Genomic DNA, 21,219 nt, shown 5'->3' with positions numbered 1-21,219 from the left:
AATGCAGGGAATTTATTGCAAATGCAGAGTGCAACCATTGCTGCATTTGCTCACACATGTTCTAATAATAAACATCCCATGCATGGACAGTGCCCAACAGGAAAGGACAGTTGGTGCAAATATCAACGTGCAATTTCCTGTGGAAAAAAATTCAAAGAAACAAATGCAGGTCTTCCAAAGAACATTATTAAAATCATTAAGCCAACATATATGCAGCTATGCGATCAAAACTTATTGAAAAAATGCTTACACGGTAAGACTCAAAATGCCAATGAAAGCTTCAATAATCTTTTGTGGACAATAATTCCCAAAAACACATTTGTGGAGCTACAGACTTTACGTTTGGGAGCATCAATAACTGCAATAATTTTTAATGATGGATTTTATGGTCTCTTGGCAATTTTTTTTGAACTGGGAATAACTCCTGGGGATTATACCCTGAGACACTTCCTTTCTCTCGATAAAGAAAGAATCATCACGTCAAAAAGGCAGTCATTGGGTACAACAAAAGTTGCCAGGAAAAAATTAAGAGCTGTTAGAAAGAAGAAAACAGATAAAATTGTTAACAAAGAAGGTGTATCATATAAATGTGGTGAATATTAATAAAAATAAAGAGAGATATTTTTCATAAAACAGAATTAAAAACTTTAAATGCATTTTTTGAGGAACTTTAATTTTGTAAAAATTTTGATACGCAAAACATGATATCTCAAAATATTATGAATATTTTTTAATGAAATTTTGTATGTATGTTATTTATACTATTCTAAAGGCAATGAACTAGGATTATAGTTTTGAGATGAATAGTTTTTTATTTAGAGCTCATTAATGTTGTTTATGCATAAGAATTTTGATAAATTTTCAGTTAGGAAATACTCGAACTGCTATAACTTTCTTATAAATGCAAATATTTCTTAGATCCTAGTTCATTGCCTTCACTAAAGCTCTAACTATATTTTGTAGAAAAAGAATTTGAAAATTTTGATTAGAATTCTTGTTAGGATGTTTTGCGTTTTACACCAATTTTCACAGTTTTTTACCCAAATTTCCCCATTTGACTGAGTTGCAAATTACATAAAACTTTTTAAATGGTATTATTCATTGTTTTGAATTGCAATAACCTAAAAAATAAACTAAAAATGAAAATTAAACAGTTTTTTCAAAAATTTGTCTTCGCACGTAGACAGATACCTTAAATTATAAGGCAAGGATAACTGCAGTAAACGCACACAATATAGGTATTTTATGCACATAAAAACATAAAATAAAATATTTAATACGTGCAATGCCAATACTTATAAGCACAATTATTTAAAAATTGAAAAGCGTTATCCTTAAAAATATTTTAACATTTGTTAAAATTAGAAATGCAAATTGTTTGGAAATACAATTGAGCGTCTCAAAGGGATCAGCGGTCAACAAACGTTAGTCTATTACATGAATTATGATAGTTTATTTGACGCATGCAATTATTTTTAAACGTTGCCATTCTTTGATATCAAGGTTAATAATATTGTAAATTAAAGTGGAAACAAAATAAACTTTTTCGACTTCTAAATATCTATGCCAGTTTGACTATCATTAAAAAACATTACTTTTTGTCTTAGAGGTGAAATACATTTTTAAAATTTTAAGATTAGACATTCATTTATGATGAGTTGAATATTTATAAAAAATAATCTAAGTTTAGAAAATTCATAAGTTTTGTAAGTTGTTAAATAATTTTTATAATCTTTATTCTTATTTTTATTTTGTTATTTTCTTTATTATTTTATTGTTCTCTTTATTTTTTCTTTCTGTCTTTTTATTTTTAATTTTCTTTATTAATTTATTGTTCTCTCCATTTTTTTCTTTCTTTTATTTTTAATTTTCTTTCTTTATTTTATTTTTATTTTCTTTAAAATTTGTTTACAAAAATTATAGAGAATGTGAAAGGTTTTAATAAAAACTTCGCGGTAGTTAACCTTTAAGCTTCGGCAACCGAAACTCGAAAAAGTTACTTTGAATGCGGGCATTCAGTGAGAGAAACTAGAAGATGCTTTCCCCTTCTTTTAAAGGCGTTTGTTGAAAATAACCTCTTTGATTTCAACCCCCCGTTGAGTTAATGGGTCACCTGTCCCCTCCGTAGTAAGCGGGTTGCTTTTTTTTGTGGTTTCGGCTCGTCCGAACCCTAGAGAAGGTTTTTAATCTCAGTTTTATTTTATTTTTTTCTCTGAAAATTATTCCAGCAATTCTGTAAGAGAAATTGCAATAATAAATAAATTGCAAATACGATATCTGCTGAATAGTTTAGTACATTAAACAATAATTTTACAATTTTTCAATTATATTTAAAATTAAATCAATTTCTCAAGCATTACTGAAGCTGTGTATTTAGCTGACAACGCTTGAACACAGCATTGTGATTTTTATTTTATTTTTATAATTTTGAATCATCAATTTTAATAAAATGTAACGATTTATATATAATGTATTAAAAATCTTAATTATTTATATCTTCTTTTTAAAAGTATTCACATTTCTTCGTGCATCACACAGATAACAATTATCTGCTGTTTTGTAAATTAAAAACATCTTTAAATGATTTTATAATATTATATTTCTCCCATAGAAATCGCATAGAATTTTTATTCCTAACATAGTTTGAACGGTTTTTAGTATAATTACTAGTAACGTTTTCCTATTCTATTGTCGGTTCTTACAATATATAGTGTTTTTTTTTTGTTTTTTTTTTGTTTTTTTTTGCCTGAGAATTTCAGTTACTTATTGCGGTGTAGTATTTTTGAAAACTATGCTCAATTTTGCAGACAATAAATACTTGAATTATAAGGAAAATTATTTTTCTGCAGAAAAATTTACTAATACGTAGGTAATCACCAGATTTAAGACAATTAATTTTTAAAAAGTAAGATTAGATATGGTTTACTTAGAATTATTATAAAGTTACAAAATTATATTAAGTTAAAATATTAAAGAATTTATAAAGTTAAAAAATTAAGAAACAGGGGGAAAGACGAAAGTTTTCAACGAGTATTTTCCACAAATGAAATTATGCAAACTCATTCCACTTTAAAAAAATGCCCCCAAAGCAGGATTCACAAGACTCACTAGCGCCAACAAATGATAATAACAACTGCTGGACGAAATCTCCTGACCTAAGGGGTGCGACACAAAAGGGAAGCGATTTTACGAGGCAATTAGGGTCCAGCTGGAAAGTTCTAGTGGGGGACGAAATTCAAACTGGTTACTGGTACAACTGTTGTACCGAGCCGTAAGGAAAGGTAAAAAAAAAAAAAATCTGGTACAACTGTTCTACCAGCCGTAAGCTAAAGGTTAATTAAATATTTACTTTTTTTAAATTTAAATGCGTTTTCATATGAAAAGGAAACAAACATCTATCTTTAGAGTTGCTGCTTCTATTCAATGAAAAAAAAAATGATAAATATATTATTTCATTTTTTAAGTTTGTTGTTGCACTTCATAATATTAGTTAAAATTTCCATCATTCTTTAAAAATTATAAATTTTTTTTTTTTATTATTTTCAAAAAATATCTGGCATATGTTGTATTTTTTCCAGAAGATACGAATGTTTCAATATCTTATTTTATTTTATAAATGGCATAAAAGATTTTCATTTTAATTGAAAAATAAAATTGCATACGATATGAGAAATTTGTGTATTTTCATATTTTGAATTAAAACATTTATATTATGGACAATTAAATGCAATTTAAAAAAATGTATATTTAATTTACTGTTGGCATATATAAGTAATAATATATGAATGATAGCATTTGATATATATTTTTAATTACTATAGTTATGACTTTGACACTACCTTACACTGACACTTAAGCAATCAACACTTGATTTAATATTTGGTAACTATAACATTTGATGCTTTATAAATACTTCATATTTTTATAGAAATATTGAAGTATTTAAAAAAATGTAGTAACAGTTAATTCAATAGTTAATATTAATTTAATAAATGACCCAAAAATATTTTCACTCTAACCAACTCTATGTATAAGAATTAATTTTTAATAAAATAAATTAAAAAACATTCCTTCCATAAAAAAAGCTTATATTTAGTATTGAATTTTATAATGTTTAATACTAAAAGTGGAAAAAGGTATTACCTTTCTGGTTTGAATTCATGAACATCCGGGCCCCACAATTCGGGATCTTTGTGCAAGTTCCAGGACGGCACTTGAATTGCCATTCCTTTCTTCAGCTTCATTTTGCCAAGATCTATGTCTTCGCCACATTCTCGGCCTATGAAACTGAGAATATATTATTAGCATGTATCAGCATCTTTTAAAAAGCGATTTCTATTTTATTCAGATAAAAGCATTGTAAAGGAAAGACATATGTCCCAAAATTAATTTAATCGCAAAGCACAAGAGGCTTTTCATTCCTTTTATGAACTTTTGGTGATTTGCTTTGATTTATTAGCCTTATTTTGTTGGAAACGTTTGTTCAATAGGTTTTTTATTTCAGTGATTGACAAGTTAACTATTTTTAGACAATGAACTTATATACTAGAATTCTGACTACATTAAAAAGTTGATAATTATTTTTTTAAAAAAACGAGTGCTAAAAAGAAATGGTGGTATTTGTGTACATGAAAATAGGAACACTTTTTAAAACTAGAGGCTCAAAATCCTTCAAATTCTGTCAGAAATTAATATTAAATTGCATTGATGGTATTTTTTTAAAGTTTCTCATAGATTTTTAGAAGCCTTTTCTATATAGCTCTTGTCTGAACATTTTGGTACTAAAATTTTAACAATACAATCAAAACTGTCAGATTTATCGAGAAAATACATCGATTGCCTTTTCTAACTGTAAACACAAACATCCTCTACTAGAAAATCAAAACAAGTTCAACCGCAGCATTCTTTTGTTGCGCATAAGCCAATTTAAAACTATAACTTAAAAATACAAAAAAATGGGACAATTTAAGCTAACTAAAGGTAGGACCAATGCTTCTCTCTCTCTCTCTCTCTGTGTGTGTGTGGGGGGGGGGGTTAATTTGCCCTACTTTATTGACATTTTTTTATTATTTTCTTATTCCAACGTCATTTTTCTCGAAAAAATAATAGTAATAATACTGTGCGCAGGATTTCTCAAAGCAAAAACAAACTTTGTGCTCAGGATTTCTCAAAGCAAAAATAAACTTTGTGCGCAGGATTTCTCAGAAGCAACGTATCCTATTAAACTGACATTCCGTGCATATGCTCAAAAGAACTTCTATTGTGACTTTACATCATCATCATCGAGTCTGACATAACTTTTTAAATAAATTATTCATAAACATTTTTACTTGAAATTTAATCAGATTTTCTAATTTTTTAAAAAAATGTAAATTATTTTAAGCTATTTTTTTAAAGTTTTATAAAAAAAAGTTTGTATAACTTCAAAACTTAATATTTTTCTGCAAGTTATTAGTAATTTTTGGCTAATTTTAAATTCAAATTCCTGTGCGCAGTAAAATATTGATCTTTAAGATTTTGAAAAAAAATCCAATTTATGTTTCTATATAACTATTTGGTTTTTTCTTGAAATTATATGAAAATATGAGGTAGAATGTAATTAAATATGAATATTCTATGATTAAAATTACAAATTTGGCAATTGCTTCATTTGTAAATTTGATGGGTTGGAAAAGGGATGTGTTTTGCCTCCATGGCTAAATGCTAAGATTTCTGAGATCCTGAAAACAAAATGCGGTTATTACAGATTGAAAATTTTACATTTTCCAAGTCGCTACTTACAGGGAAAGAGGGGGATACATTCTTAGAGATTCATGAAGAACTTGGTCCAGGTATTGCAGTTTATTGACAGAGTAATAATTTAATTCCCCCTATAAAGTATTAAAATATATAAAATATGGACGGAAAAAATTGATTATCAATAGTTTCATAAAATTGAAGAATACAAAAAAAAAAAAAAAAAAAAAAAAAAAAAAAATTTCGAGATTTAAAATTATAATGCTCCTAACGATTTTTATGCTTTTTTTTTTATTTTTACCTCTCTTTCCAAAAGTTGTTTAACTTCTTGTCGCATTTTGTCCTGTACTTCAGGGTAATGCATGAGTAAGTGTGCAGTAAATGCTAAAGCCGTACTAGTGGTCTCGTATCTGTATAAAAAGAGAACACACAATTATTAACTTGCTAATATTCAGCAGTATTTTTTTTAAAAAAAATATTTCATGGTATTGTTTTGAGGAAGATAAAAGGGTACAAAACGGACGATAACTATTCTAAATAGAATATCCAAACAAAAAGCTTAACTAATTTTATTTTTAAACTTTGATTAATTTATTAAAAAGATTTTCAGCTGCCATTCCTATAGTTATTACATACGTTTTTTAAAAATATAATATCCTTTTTTTATATTTTTTGAAATAAGACATGAGAGTTATCTAATGGGCCGTATAAGTTGTCTAATGGGTTAAGACAATGTAATGCACAAGGGAAATAAACGAAAGGAAGAATAATGTTATAAAATTTTCTTTGACTGCCAATACCGTCAATTAATCGTAATAATGCAGCGCATTTAATTGCTAATTCAGCAGTTTTCTTGCTGTCTAACCCTCCAGTTTCTCTACATGTCGGTGACTCCGACTACTCTCACACACCTCTTCTGACGATCCACACATCTTCCCTGCAGCTTCAGAGTGCTCGTCTTTTATAGTTCCGGGAGGCGGGGCTAGAATCTTCAGACCAATCAGGGCGTACCTAGGTGTATCTTAGTTCCTACTGGATGGATCGTGAAACTTCTCGAACTTTCCGGTATGATCCATTTAGTCGCCAAACTCACCAAATTCGTCGCCAAGTAGACCAAATGGTCGCCAAGTTCTCAGGTCATTGACGCACAGGACAGATCTTACAAAGGTTTTAACGGTTTTTCCCAGGATGACACAATTCGTACCGGTTAGCAAAATTACGGATTTGTAACAATAATAAGAGTCTGTTTTCTGGTTCCTCTATTAATGAATGTTATTCAAAAAACGTTTTTAGCTGTTGTGCATATTTGAACGCATTTTACGCAACATTTATTGGTTTCCATTTAAGGGAAAGTTTTCCATAAGTAACATAAACTTAGGTAGTTCTTTTACCAAGAAGTACCTAGATGCTTCAAAGTCGAGTTGGTAAACAGAAAAAGTTATAATTTCTTTTTTGCCTTTTATTTTTCAGAGTTGGCTAGATATACTATATACAATGCAATTATAAAAATACCTATTTTAGTCTCTCTCTTTTGTGGAGATACGTCGAAGACGAGTCCAAAAGACTATCGAATTCGTATCAACCACTTTCGTAGTTAAAAATCCCTATGACAAACCTGATTCTAGAATTAATACAACGTGAATACACGTTGGATTATACATTTATCCAACGTGTATATAATACGCTTGTATATATATACGTGTATATAACGTATATTATATACACGTATATTATACAACGGGTATATAATATATATGAATATATCGTGAATGAATCCAACGTAAATTCTCTAAAGATATGCACTGCATTTACTTAATTTGATGGCAGAATTTTCGTTTTTAACAAACTGCAATTTTAGTAATGCTTATATGTATTAAACGGGGAGATTTTCGTTTCCTGGATTTTTTTCAGAATGATTTAGAGCTTTTTAAAGAGCGAAAAACAAAGCTATTTTGAGTATTCTATTCCACTTTTTGTGTGTTTAGGATCAACCGCTGAACTGATTTTCTTTTCCACTAATTAAACATTACGGTTTAGAAATGTTTCCTCTTTCTGAATCGAATACAAATTCATAACATTCCAGAGATATTTTTGTATTTCTTCTAATTTATGCATTAACCCTTTGAAGTCAAAAAAGTTATTCACCTAATACAAAGATTTGGTTATTGTTCTAAAAAATTAATATACATAATTGTTTTAAGTCGAATTTCTTTGAAAAATCTATCTAAATTCTTTTTACAATTCTGTAGACGTTTTAACAATCAAAACTGAAAAATAAAAAAAAATGAAACGTCAAAATGAATACATCATCTTGAATGGTCAGTGAGAGGCACCATCCTTGCAAACGGTTAAATTATAAAATTTATGATTGGCTTAATTGTTATTTAAAAGGTATATATATATGATAAATGATGGTGTCATAATGTATTATAAAAATGTGATATTAGTATATTAGTACATAGTGTGTGCCTTCATTTAATCCGGTTAATGAATTAATGCTCTTCTTACTCTTCATGCTGCCTTTATATTTTCATGTGATTTAGAGAATGTTCTGATCAGTTGCTACTTGTTGATTCGCAGTGATGATCCTGTCTTAAATTTTTTTTACCTTCCACAAAAATTTATTTCCAAAAGTATGTAAAATAATTTTAATGGTATTGACCGACGTCATGATTTCGAGCAAATTAATGCTTTATAATATTCTTTTAATAAGTTTAAAGATCATGAAATGGTATTACCCTGCTAGGAAGAATAGAACAGAGTTGTCTAAAATGTCAGCGTCTGTCATCCGCCGGATCAGTTTACTGGAGATCGAGCCTGTAACGTGAAAACAAGTACATTAAAAGAAATAATAAAAAAATAAACCCAATATTAACTAAAGAACTTAACTAAAAGAAAGTTCGAATATTTATATTTGATGCCATAACCCAATGATGAAAAACGAAAGCATCTGATGGATTAACATAAATCTGGCATTTATGATTATTTATTGAATATGTACTTGTGCCATGCTAGACGGATGAATATGAAGGATTCGGTGGTTTTGATGAAGATGTAAACGAGTAATGAGTCTGATTTAGTTAGTTGATGGTGGTCTGACTAGTCTGATGAAGATGTGAGCATTTAATGTGTCTGACTAGAAACATGATGGTGGTTTGTCTTGTCTGATGAAGATGTGAAGGAATAATGAGTCTGACTAGAAACATGATGGTGGTTTGTCTTGTCTGATGAAGATGTGAAGGAATAATGAGTCTGACTAGAAAGATGATGGGGGTCTGTCTAGTCTGATGAAGATGTGAAGGAATAATGAGTCTGACTAGAAAGATGATGGGGGTCTGTCTAGTCTGATGAAGATGTGAAGGAATAATGAGTCTGACTAGAAAGATGATGGGGGTCTGTCTAGTCTGATGAAGATGTGAAGGAATAATGAGTCTGACTAGAAAGATGATGGGGGTCTGTCTAGTCTGATGAAGATGTGAAGGAATAATGAGTCTGACTAGAAAGATGATGGTGGTCTGTCTAGTCTGATGAAGATGTGAAGGAATAATGAGTCTGACTAGAAAGATGATGGTGGTCTGTCTAGTCTGATGAAGATGTGAAGGAATAATGAGTCTGACTAGAAAGATGATTGTGGTCTGTCTAGTCTGATGAAGATATGAAGGAATAATGAGTCTGACTGGAAAGATGATGGAGGTCTGTCTAGTCTGATGAAGATGTGAAGGAATAATGAGTCTCACTAGAAAGATGATGGTGGTCTGTCTAGTCTGATGAAGATGTGAAGGAATAATGAGTCTGACTAGAAAGATGATGGTGGTCTGTCTAGTCTGATGAAGATGTGAAGGAATAATGAGTCTGACTAGAAAGATGATGGAGGTCTGTCTAGTCTGATGAAGATGTGAAGGAATAATGATTCTGACTGGAAAGATGATGGTGGTCTGTCTAGTCTGATGAAGATGTAAAGGAATAATGAGTCTGACTAGAAAGATGATGGTGGTCTGTCTAGTCTGATGAAGATGTGAAGGAATAATGAGTCTGACTAGAAAGATGATGGAGGTCTGTCTAGTCTGATGAAGATGTGAAGGAATAATGATTCTGACTGGAAAGATGATGGTGGTCTGTCTAGTCTGATGAAGATGTAAAGGAATAATGAGTCTGACTGGAAAGATGATGGGGGTCTGTCTAGTCTGATGAAGATGTGAAGGAATAAGGAGTCTGACTAGAAAGATGATTGTGGTCTGTCTAGTCTGATGAAGATGTGAAGGAATAATGATTCTGACTAGAAAGATGATGGTGGTTTGTCTAGTCTGATGAAGATGTGAAGGAATAATGAGTCTGACTAGACGGTGGTTTGTCTTGCCTGATGAAGATGTAAAGGAGTAATGAGACTGATTTAGTTAGTTGATGGTGGTCTGACTAGTCTGATGAAGATGTGAAGGAATAATGAGTCTCACTAGAAAGATGATGGTGGTCTGTCTAGTCTGATGAAGATGTGAAGGAATAATGAGTCTGACTAGAAAGATGATTGTGGTCTGTCTAGTCTGATGAAGATATGAAGGAATAATGAGTCTGACTGGAAAGATGATGGAGGTCTGTCTAGTCTGATGAAGATGTGAAGGAATAATGAGTCTCACTAGAAAGATGATGGTGGTCTGTCTAGTCTGATGAAGATGTGAAGGAATAATGAGTCTGACTAGAAAGATGATGGTGGTCTGTCTAGTCTGATGAAGATGTGAAGGAATAATGAGTCTGACTAGAAAGATGATGGTGGTCTGTCTAGTCTGATGAAGATGTGAAGGAATAATGAGTCTGACTAGAAAGATGATGGAGGTCTGTCTAGTCTGATGAAGATGTGAAGGAATAATGATTCTGACTGGAAAGATGATGGTGGTCTGTCTAGTCTGATGAAGATGTAAAGGAATAATGAGTCTGACTAGAAAGATGATGGTGGTCTGTCTAGTCTGATGAAGATGTGAAGGAATAATGTGTCTGACTAGAAATATGATGGTGGTTTGTCTTGTCTGATGAAGATGTGAAGGAATAAGGAGTCTGACTAGAAAGATGATGGTGGTCTGTCTAGTCTGATGAAGATGTGAAGGAATAATGAGTCTGACTAGAAAGATGATGGTGGTCTGTCTAGTCTGATGAAGATGTGAAGGAATAATGAGTCTGACTAGAAAGATGATGGAGGTCTGTCTAGTCTGATGAAGATGTGAAGGAATAATGATTCTGACTGGAAAGATGATGGTGGTCTGTCTAGTCTGATGAAGATGTAAAGGAATAATGAGTCTGACTAGAAAGATGATGGTGGTCTGTCTAGTCTGATGAAGATGTGAAGGAATAATGTGTCTGACTAGAAATATGATGGTGGTTTGTCTTGTCTGATGAAGATGTGAAGGAATAAGGAGTCTGACTAGAAAGATGATGGTGGTCTGTCTAGTCTGATGAAGATGTGAAGGAATAATGAGTCTGACTAGAAAGATGATGGCAGTCTGTCTAGTCTGATGAAGATGTGAAGGAATAATGAGTCTGACTAGAAAGATGATGGCAGTCTGTCTAGTCTGATGAAGATGTGAGGGAATAATGAGTATGACTAGTAAGATGATAGTGGTCTGATTAAACTTATGAAGATATGAAGGAAAAAGTATGGTTCTACTTGTAGGAGAGGAACTGGAATGTTCGAGTTAGGAAAAGATGTTAATGATCTTTTATTTTTGTAATATTAAATCTTGGTGATCATGAGGGTTTGCTCATATGGTTAATGTTACCTTGAGATACTATTAACCAATTGTGAATTAGAGCTAGAAGTTGATAAATATAAAAATGAAATCAAATGGTGGGCGGTTTCTTGCTTGACATGACCTGGTAATATGTTATCATCTGCTCATATTTAGCATAAAGCTTTCAAACTCTAACTAAACTTAATTTTCAGATATTTCTACAATTGCTAAGTATGAAATTTGATAATAATTCCCCCTATCCTCGTCTATCTCGTTGCATAATGAGAATTCTAATTATCAATATATGGAACGCTGGGTAATTAAAGCACAGATGAATGACACTTTATATATCGAGCATCTTAGATCAATATAAGAAGCTCTTTTACGTAAACAATCATTTAAAAGACATAATTTCATTATAGCACAAATCATTAGTTTTGAAACTAAATTTTGTCTAAATGCATTAAGAGCTTTTAGATTCTATAGATCAAGATCCTAAATGTATGTCTTCGCAATTTTCCTTGTACTGTCATCTTAACTTAGCCTGTATAGTCAGCATTCCTTATTTTGTGAATTAATTTTTATATAAGCGATATAATGATTGAACTTATCATTTCCTATCGGGAACAAATGTTTTATCAGATTAATTTTCTTCTAACAACTGGGCTCTTGCAACTGTGATATTTCTAAGCCATTAACTAAGGGAGGAGGATAAAAACTATGAAGTGTGGGATCAATAATGTCTAAGCAAAGACATTTACCACAATCGTATCATTCTGTGCAAGATTGTTATTACTTATTCTCGGATTCGGAATCCTGCCGCGCTTTTGCGCATGCGTCTGGAGGCATTTATTTCAACAGGAAAAAAAGGGCCGGGAAGAAAAGATGAAAATGGGACATGTTTATATTTAGGAATAGGGTGTGCTCGGCTTATTCGCGGATTTAAGAGGCGTAATAATCTCTCATCTTTCTGCGTACCACACCTTAACAAAGTACAATCGTCGAAAAGTACAAGTCTCGCTATCCTGAAACGAACAATAGATTCGTGCGAAAAAATGAAAATTTAATAATATTTGCAATTTATAGGGATGATTATGTTTATCTTTAAATGACATGAAAAAGTAATGGATCTCTTTACAGGATAATCGGACATCGTTACGTTAACTAAAGAATAATTTAATACTTTACATTATAAAGTTCGTTGTCAATAAATATTGATTTTTTGACGAAGAGAATAAAATTTTATTCTTCAAGGGCAGATGATACCATTTTATGTTCATTCGTTTTAGATAGTTTCGTTTAATAGATTTTTAGATTTTTTCTGTGCATTCGACTGTCCTTGTGTAAATACTAAATATATATTTGTTTTATCGAGATATTGATTTAGCCTTTTGCTTGGCGCAGTATAGCCAATTATAACTTTTGCGCCAAAAAAGGAAGATAGCAAACCTGCTTATATACTCCTTTTACATTAATTAAATAAGGCGTATGATTCTGGCAAAATAAACATTTCAGTATAATGTTTCCAGTTGAAGCGTTATCATTTTGATCCAGAAGTTATCTAAAGTTGACATGTAGACAACAAAAAAAATCATAATGAAACTATAGATTTCCTTTTCATACATAGGCTTTGGAGAATTATCCAAGGGAAAAAAAAACCTTTTTAGATTTATCAGGCAACTATTTACAAGGAAAGATTAGAAAAAAAATTATCATGTGTATTATGTATATTAAAGAACAAAGAAATTGTCGATCAAAACCGATAAAATTGTACTGATAAAAATTGCTGACAAAGCAAATTGAACAGTTATTGTTGACAATAATTCTTTTTTATAATATTGATAACAACATCTTGCAAATTAAAGACCAGTTTGGTTAGTAGAAAAGAAAAACGACATTTTTTTTTGAAAAATTTATAGTCATGATGTAATTATGTGATTTCTTATATAAACATTAAAATAAGGGATTACGTTAAAATCTGTTAGAAAAAATTCTTCTTTTAAATTTTTAGAGCTTTGATCTAATTTTATGCACAAGTGTTGCAACGATAATGAGTATTTGCGACAATCAATTATGAAACTTGTTTGGTATTCGTTTTTAAATCAATTTAAATTGCGAGTCTCCCTTCTATTTATTTTCCCTTATGTATATAATATTGTATTCTAATAGCAAATACTTTCTCTTTTCGTATAAAACACTATTACTTTATTAATTTTTACAAATAATTCTACGTATTTCTTGCAAATGCTGAGTTTTGAGCATTTTTATTTATGATACTTGACACTTGATTTACTTTTAAATATATGGGTGGCGTCATTTAGCCAAGAACAGCACTTACGCCCCGCAATCCCCCCAAAAAACCAATTGAAATCAAATGATCGGTTGTTAGAGGCTTATTTCAAATCTGTTTATCTATCTATCTACTTATTTATTATGAAATCTGTTTTTATTTTGAAATTTTATCCGCATGCGTCAGTATTATGTAACACGCAGAGAGAGAGAGAGAGATGCTTTCGTCGGATATGATTAGAAATTTATACCATAATTTTAATTACCTTTAGTTTCATTTTCACTGTGATCGCCTACTTTTGCTGTGAGGTCATCAGCTGTCACTTTTGACAAATCGTCAATTTCTGCGTCAATCAATGACTGTAAAAGATCCGGTCGCCCAGCCTGTAAAATCAATGATTCACGATTAAACACCAAGCATTCATCTGAAATCAATATTTTCAATCCGGTTGGATCACGCATGCGCAAAAACTGCTCAGCAATAATGCGTGCCCCGTTAGAACAAGCACTTGCTACCATACAGTTTTCCATTCTTTTAGAGCATGCGAGATCTTATTTAAATTGCAAGATTGGCTTAATGTAAATCCACTTTAACTCTTTGAAGCATGTTGGTTTGTTTCCTGAACTGTTTGTATAAGAGTACTGAATACCTGATGGCTCAGTTTCCAAACCACTTAATAAGTCATTGACTAGTTTAAACCGGTATTATAATCAAGAACGTATATTATTAAAGTATGTGATTTATCTGTGAACAACATGATAAAAACCTTCCAAATACTTCAGATATTTTCTGTCTGAAAAGACAGAAAATATCTGAAGTATTTGGAACTGTCTTCAGCTCTACAAACCAGAAAAGAACTGTCTTCAGCTCTACAAACCAGAAAAGAACTGTCTTCAGCTCTACAAACCAAAAAAGAACTGTCTTCAGCTCTACAAACCAAAAAAAGAACTGTCTTCAGCTCTACAAACCAAAAAAAGAACTGTCTTCAGCTCTACAAACCAGAAAAGAACTGTCTTCAGCTCTACAAACCAGAACTGTCTTCAGCTCTACAAACCAGAAAGATCTTCTAGAAGAAGATAAGTTAATTGCAGGTCGGAAAAATAGTGCAAAACCTACAGGGTGGATCTATTCGATTTGCCAATGGGCTTTACGCGTACCAAAAAAAATGCTTCAAATATTTCATATCAAAAAGATAATATTTCAATACATTTAAAAAATCCACATATAAAATTTCCTTTGTCTATCTTCTAACGTATGTATATTTTTCGCCTTCACCTGTGTACGAAGAGGCAGAACAGCACAGCTTTGTCGTTGACGAATTTAGTCCAAAATTAAATACAGATAAATTGTTTGAGAGGTAAAATTATTAGTTCTAAAATCATTGCCACTCCTAATAAATTTTATATTTCCTGTTTTTTTTTTTTTTTTTTTTTTCATTTTAGAGTTTGTATTGCATTTTATTCCAGGTTGGAATCTGGCAATTCAGTTTTGAATTAAGTGGAATTATGTCGTGTTTTATTTTAAGAAAAGGAATTTTTACGTTAGGTATTCATTTCTTTGACCTGCGGATCCTTTGGTCAATTTCAGTCTACCATCATCTCTAATCAATTTCTATTGCCCATAGATATATAGCCTCATCAAACTCTGTCTTTTATTGTGTAAAAATAAACCAGTACAATGCGTTTATAACGGCGAGAAAAAAGCGCCAAGAAAAATTTTCACCAATTTGCTGACTATTCGGTGTTTTGATTTTGTATATATATATACTAGCTGACCCGGCAAACGTTGTTCTGCCATATAAATTATTTCTAATGAATATTTTGGTTGTTAAATAAAAAATAACGAATGTATTGTAAGTGTGTGGGGATGGCATCTATGACAGAAAGAGGAACGGAGCACTGTAAACGATGATCGCCGATAAAAACAAAAAATCACCAACCATTCTATTCTCAATACAATGTATTTCATTAACGTAACGAACATACACATTAAAAAGGTCTCTTAAAAGTTAAACATAAAGTGAAAAAAGTAATATATTTTTTTTATCCTAAAGTATAAAAATGAAATAAAGAAAATCAATATTCATTTCGAAGCGCAATTGTGAGTGTACGATATTTTGTCAGTCCGTCTTTAACCAACTCAAAAAAACTCGATGGTTTGCCTTGCAAGAACATGCCACGTATAATTGGCCGTGTGAAAAACATGGTGTGCCCAAATCGAAGCCGCAAACAGACATCGTTTGTCCTTGCGACTAATTGATTGTCATTGCGAATGCCAATCTAATAGGAAATGGAACGCTTTTGAATTCAATTGCCACGTCTGTGAGAATCATTGGAATTCGTGGCAGCAAAACATTTTAGGCTCGGGATTTTCCTTTCAAAAGGGTGGCCTCGATAACTTTTTTCATCCATTTTTTAATGACCAATCACAAGCCATTGCACAGTCGTGGTGGGTTAAAATTACGAAGTAAAATAACCGGAAATCCAACTTTCAGTCGTAGAAGGTGTGGTGCCTTGCAAATCCAGTGAGTTCAAAAACTCTTTTGGATAAATTACAGCTTCGTTAGCATCACAAATTTATGATACTAAGTCACCTGTCAACGAATGTTGTGTCTTGAAGTTTAAATCGTCGACGTCCACATTTTTTTGCTGCCAAAGTGGCTCTTTCTGCCAGCTACAATATTTATGCATTGTGTGCGTGTGCGTACATCGGGAAATATGCGGTCAATGAGAGCATTTTGCGAATCAACGATAGTGCAGAAATGAGTGGGTAATTTTATGCATCCAGTATTTTCATAGACAGCAACTTTTCCATCGCCGATATCTAATAATTAGTCCGAGAATGTGTCAGCAAATGGATCTTGTAAAGATTTAGCCGCGCATGTTCATTTTTAGATGGACCTTTTCCAATATTACGCCACAATGGCGATGATTTCAAGCAAGCGTTGATCTCATCAACGTACGTTTAACGTGGATAGGGACACCCTAATTACCTAGCGTTATGAAATATACTTTACGACCTATTCTCATACCTACCAAATACACATAAAAAATTTCATGAAAATCAGTCCAGCCGTTTCGGAGGAGTACGAATACAAACACCGTGACACGAGATTTATATATATATATATAATATAAATATGCACTTGAGTATATTTTTATAATTTGGCGAAAATTTTTGACGCTTTTTGGTTACCGTTAAAATGGGATTGTACCAATAAACCGATTCTAAAATGAGAGTAGAGTGGTAATATTTTCAGAAGTTATAGCAGAAACACGCCAAAATTTCGCTTAATTTTTAAATAAATAAAATTCTAATTAAAAATTCGAAAAAATAACTCCCAGGTGAACATTCCCGGCCTCCAAGTTATACACGTGCCAAATTTGGTAGCTGTAGGTTGAATGGTCTGGTCTGTAGAGCGCCAACACACACACACACACACACACACACACACACACACACACACACACACACACACACACACATTGAACTTTATTATAAGTATAGATATAATATAAATATGCACTTGAGTATATTTTTATAATTTGGCGAAAATTTTTGACGCTTTTTGGTCACCGTTAAAATGGGATTGTACCAATACACCGATTCTAAAATGAAAGTAGAGTTCCGAGTCATAACACAAATTAAGATTATTGCATTTCTAAATTTCTATACAAGCACGGAATTAGTTTTTTTTCCTGATGGTGGGAAAACGTCCGAAATTTAAATATACAAATTAATTTGTTTTGTTTGTTTGTTTGAATGTGGGGGATTAAGAATTTTTAGCTACAAAGGCTGTCATCCCAGCGTTCAACAATATCTCCAATTATATACAAATTAAATTTTTGTTGTTAACACTTTAATAATCGCTCACGTAACATGCCTGTGACGCTGCCACCGAAGGTTATTGGCCAGTAGCACACTATGTGTGATAATTGTTGAAAATAAAAAGTTTTTTTTAAAAAAAATTAATTCCTCTGAAGCATTGCCGCCCCCTAGCGATTTTGGACAGAGTAGACATGCAACCATTAAAATATTAAACCATGTGAAAAATTTATAATATAAAATGCTAACGTAAGTGGCACAGAAATCGGGCTTATTATTTACTGTGGAATGGCAACATTCAAATATCAATAAACCATCATACGAATTTCAGACTGCTTCATTTATTGAATATTTCTACAGTTGCATTAAATCCAACGCTTTACTCATCTATTTAAGGGAGCTGCAAAATATTATTAGAAATATTCTGGAGATGTTTCGCCATCTCACCAAAAAGTGCATTCATTCAGAGGAAAGACGATATAAATTAAATAAATAAATGGACTTCGAACAAAAGTTTAATCGAGCTCAAAAATAGGCTTAATCATCTCGAAATCAGTGATCTTGGTAAAGTTTCAGATTAATGCGGGGTTTACACTCGGCTACTTATAAAACGGCCAGCGCATGCGCAAAAAAGGACTAATTTATGTTTGCCACAATTTTATAAGATAGATTTAGGCATTCCATGCTTCGCTATAAATTGCCGTTTCGGCGATCCATGAATTTTTATTCACTGCGTATCGTATTAAAATAATGAATATTTACACAAAAAAGCATGGAAAAATGAAAAAAAAAAAAAATGTCAACATACCTAAATTTAGAAAACTATAGAAAAAAATGGTAAATAAAATTTTTAAAAAAGGACATCTGCGCATTGGAAAGAACAAAGAGCAAAAAAATGTTGTAGTTAATCTTTGATAAGTAATCAGTTCTTTTTCACGCCTAAAAATTCGCCGAATTCTACAAATGCATGCGCAGAAAGAAAGAAAAAAAAATACAATAAAGCGGCCTGTTGTCCCGTCGAGACAATTACTTGCCAGCGACTGAAAAGCATCTTTCAGCCTTTCTACGCATTGGCTGTCTACTGGCTGTCTTATAACTGGCCGAGTGTAAACCCGGTATAAGCAACAAGCACATCAAAATCGTGCCAATCGTCCAAAAAGTCGCATAAAACCTGCTATTCTGGATGGATTCCAGAAATGCTAACAAATGTCTTTTAGAGATTGCAAAAAATTAGCGGTAAATCTCCTCAAAATATTTCAATTTTGGCGACCATACATTAATTTTATGTCCAGCCGTATCATTGTGACTTACCAATGGAAATCGATATTCATATTCTTTTTAAAAATAATTATCTTTAAAAAAATTGATCTTTGTATCTTTAAGACTCAAAAATTGTCATTTTAATGATATCAATTTAATTTCTGTACAATTTTTTCTTTAAAAGAAATAATATTTTAAATTCAATTTGATACATTATCTGAAAAAAAACTTTTTTAATGCTATGAAGGAATTCAAATTAAACATAAAAACATTCAATCGAATGTTTTTACTAGTCATTAATTCAACAATAGGATTTTCACTTCGTGTTTTATTTCGTTATATATATACTTCAATAATTTCCTGTATACTTCAATTGTGCCAAATTAATCATTTAAAGACCTATAACTACAATAATCGCAATTTTTTGAAATCTCTAAAAGCCTATAAATTGGGCGAACGAACTGGTCGCCAAAGGTAGTTAGTGCGGAAAATTTCTTTTTTGTTCCTTCGTTTAGGAGTTACCATGCTCATAAATTGAAAGACAGATGTTATTTTAAATATGTTTTTCTTTCAAACTTAATGTGATTAATAACAAAATCACGATGTCGAACTTTCATATCAACCGGGCATTTATATGAGGGAGAAAATAAAAAAAAATTAACGAACCTCTTTGATTTTTCTTCTTATGGCTATTACAGCTTTGACAGACTGAAAAAGTTCTTTGAATGGATTCGTGCCTTTGTTCTGAAATGTCAACCTGATTTTACTCAGCCAGTTCCACAAGACGGCAAGGGATCGAAAACTTGCTAAATAAATAAATAAAACATAACAAGTATTGATATTCCTTTACATTATATTTGTATTTATTTTAGAAAAGAAATGCTATTTTTAACATTTTTATTATTCTTTCTTGAAATGTTTAAAGGGTTGTAGTATTTATTGTCAATAAAACTACACATATTTCAAGGATCTTGTATTTTACAAGTATATCTTTAGAATAATTTCTTATACTTGTATTTTGTTTCTGTGTGTTTGATTTCAACTTCATTATTATAAAATATAACTTCTATTATTCTTAAGAATAAAATAAATGGGAATTTGCGTAGTGATTTCTACTAATTCTTTATATTCTCTTTTAACTATCAATGTATTAAAAAAAAATTAAGATAGAATATTTTGTCAAACGTTCAATTATATAGAGATGTGAGTCAATATTAAAGTAACCAAATTTTCTCATCTTCCAAATAGTTACATAGGGTAGATTCGCATAGAATCAAATGAATATTTTCTCTAATAAATAAGAAAGAAAAAAAAAATAAACAAATCTGAAATTAAAAATTTTTAAGAAAGATATGCGTAAAAACAGAATAAAGAAGGCAGATTTTCTAATAGGAAGCCTTTTGGTTCAATTATCAGCGTATTCTGGAGAATTTGTACTTTCTGCGAGGTTTACTCCAGTTTTGTATGTATAACTGACAACAGCACCACTCATTTCTATTGAAACCAACGGGAGTGGTCAACCAAAACTTTCTCGCATACTCTCTAATAAATATGTTAGGCCTAAGTGAAGATTAGTGTGCACCAGCTGTTTGTCGCCAATATTGCAACCCATCGGATTCCTCTTATAGCAACCGCACTGCTGTTTTGTTAACTACTTTTTGTAATGGTTGAGTTGTACATAAATTACAATTACATTATGAAAAATGTTAAATTAAAAATATTAAAAAAATATCGATTAAAGATTTTAATTTTGTTCTTTATTATAATTAAAATTTATTAAATAAAGAAAGTTAAACTTATAATTAAAAGTTATTTTCTTCTTTCTTTTTTTTAATGTGAATACGAACAGAAAATATTTATTCTTTTGCAATTTTTAATTGTCAATATGCGCTTTAAAAAAATCGTCTGCATTCTCACTTTAAAAGACAGCTGCAATGGAATTCTTCACAGTTCTTGTAATTTTTTTGGTGTTCTAATGGTTGGTTCCCTTCATAATTTACTATTTCGAACCTGTAGAATGAAGGGTGAGTTATATATATATTACGAGTTGATGAAGTTAGGAAAGGGTGCTTGTTTGAAATTTTGTATTCAGAATGGATTGAAATCGAACCGGCAGAATGGATGAAGGGTGAGTGCAATATATTTTTTTCCGAGTTGATGAATTTGAGAAAGTATGTTTGTTTGAAATTTTGTATGGAGAATGTTGCGATTGCTTATTTCTCCATTTTTTCTTTTCTTTTGGTTATGTACTGTTTCTGTTATCCGCACAGTCTTTATGTTCAATGTGCTAGCGAAGCTACTAAGTTCCCGCTCCCGCTGCTAGCGAAGCCGTAGGATGTTTTTTTAAGTTAAAAAATTCTGCCCGGTACCTTCTACAGATGCCGAAGGCAT

At 31.4% G+C, this 21,219-nt stretch overlaps 1 protein-coding gene across 1 annotated transcript in view; it reads right to left on the bottom strand.

The window, feature by feature from the left end:
- LOC129957015 (cytochrome P450 3A24-like) overlaps window positions 1-21,219 on the bottom strand; it is a 48,899-nt gene that overhangs the window by 5,926 nt on the left and 21,754 nt on the right. Inside the window, exons 7-12 of the mRNA XM_056069122.1 lie at window positions 19,495-19,634; window positions 14,009-14,126; window positions 8,475-8,553; window positions 6,038-6,146; window positions 5,782-5,870; window positions 4,144-4,287 (exon numbers count right to left, since the gene is read on the bottom strand). Of these exons, the coding sequence (XP_055925097.1) occupies window positions 4,144-4,287; window positions 5,782-5,870; window positions 6,038-6,146; window positions 8,475-8,553; window positions 14,009-14,126; window positions 19,495-19,634 (679 nt within the window). The remainder of the gene's footprint in view (window positions 1-4,143; window positions 4,288-5,781; window positions 5,871-6,037; window positions 6,147-8,474; window positions 8,554-14,008; window positions 14,127-19,494; window positions 19,635-21,219) is intronic.

Source organism: Argiope bruennichi, chromosome 11, assembly GCF_947563725.1.
Source record: "Argiope bruennichi chromosome 11, qqArgBrue1.1, whole genome shotgun sequence".
Taxonomy (NCBI): domain Eukaryota; kingdom Metazoa; phylum Arthropoda; class Arachnida; order Araneae; family Araneidae; genus Argiope; species Argiope bruennichi.
This window is presented reverse-complemented; position numbering and strand designations above follow the sequence as displayed.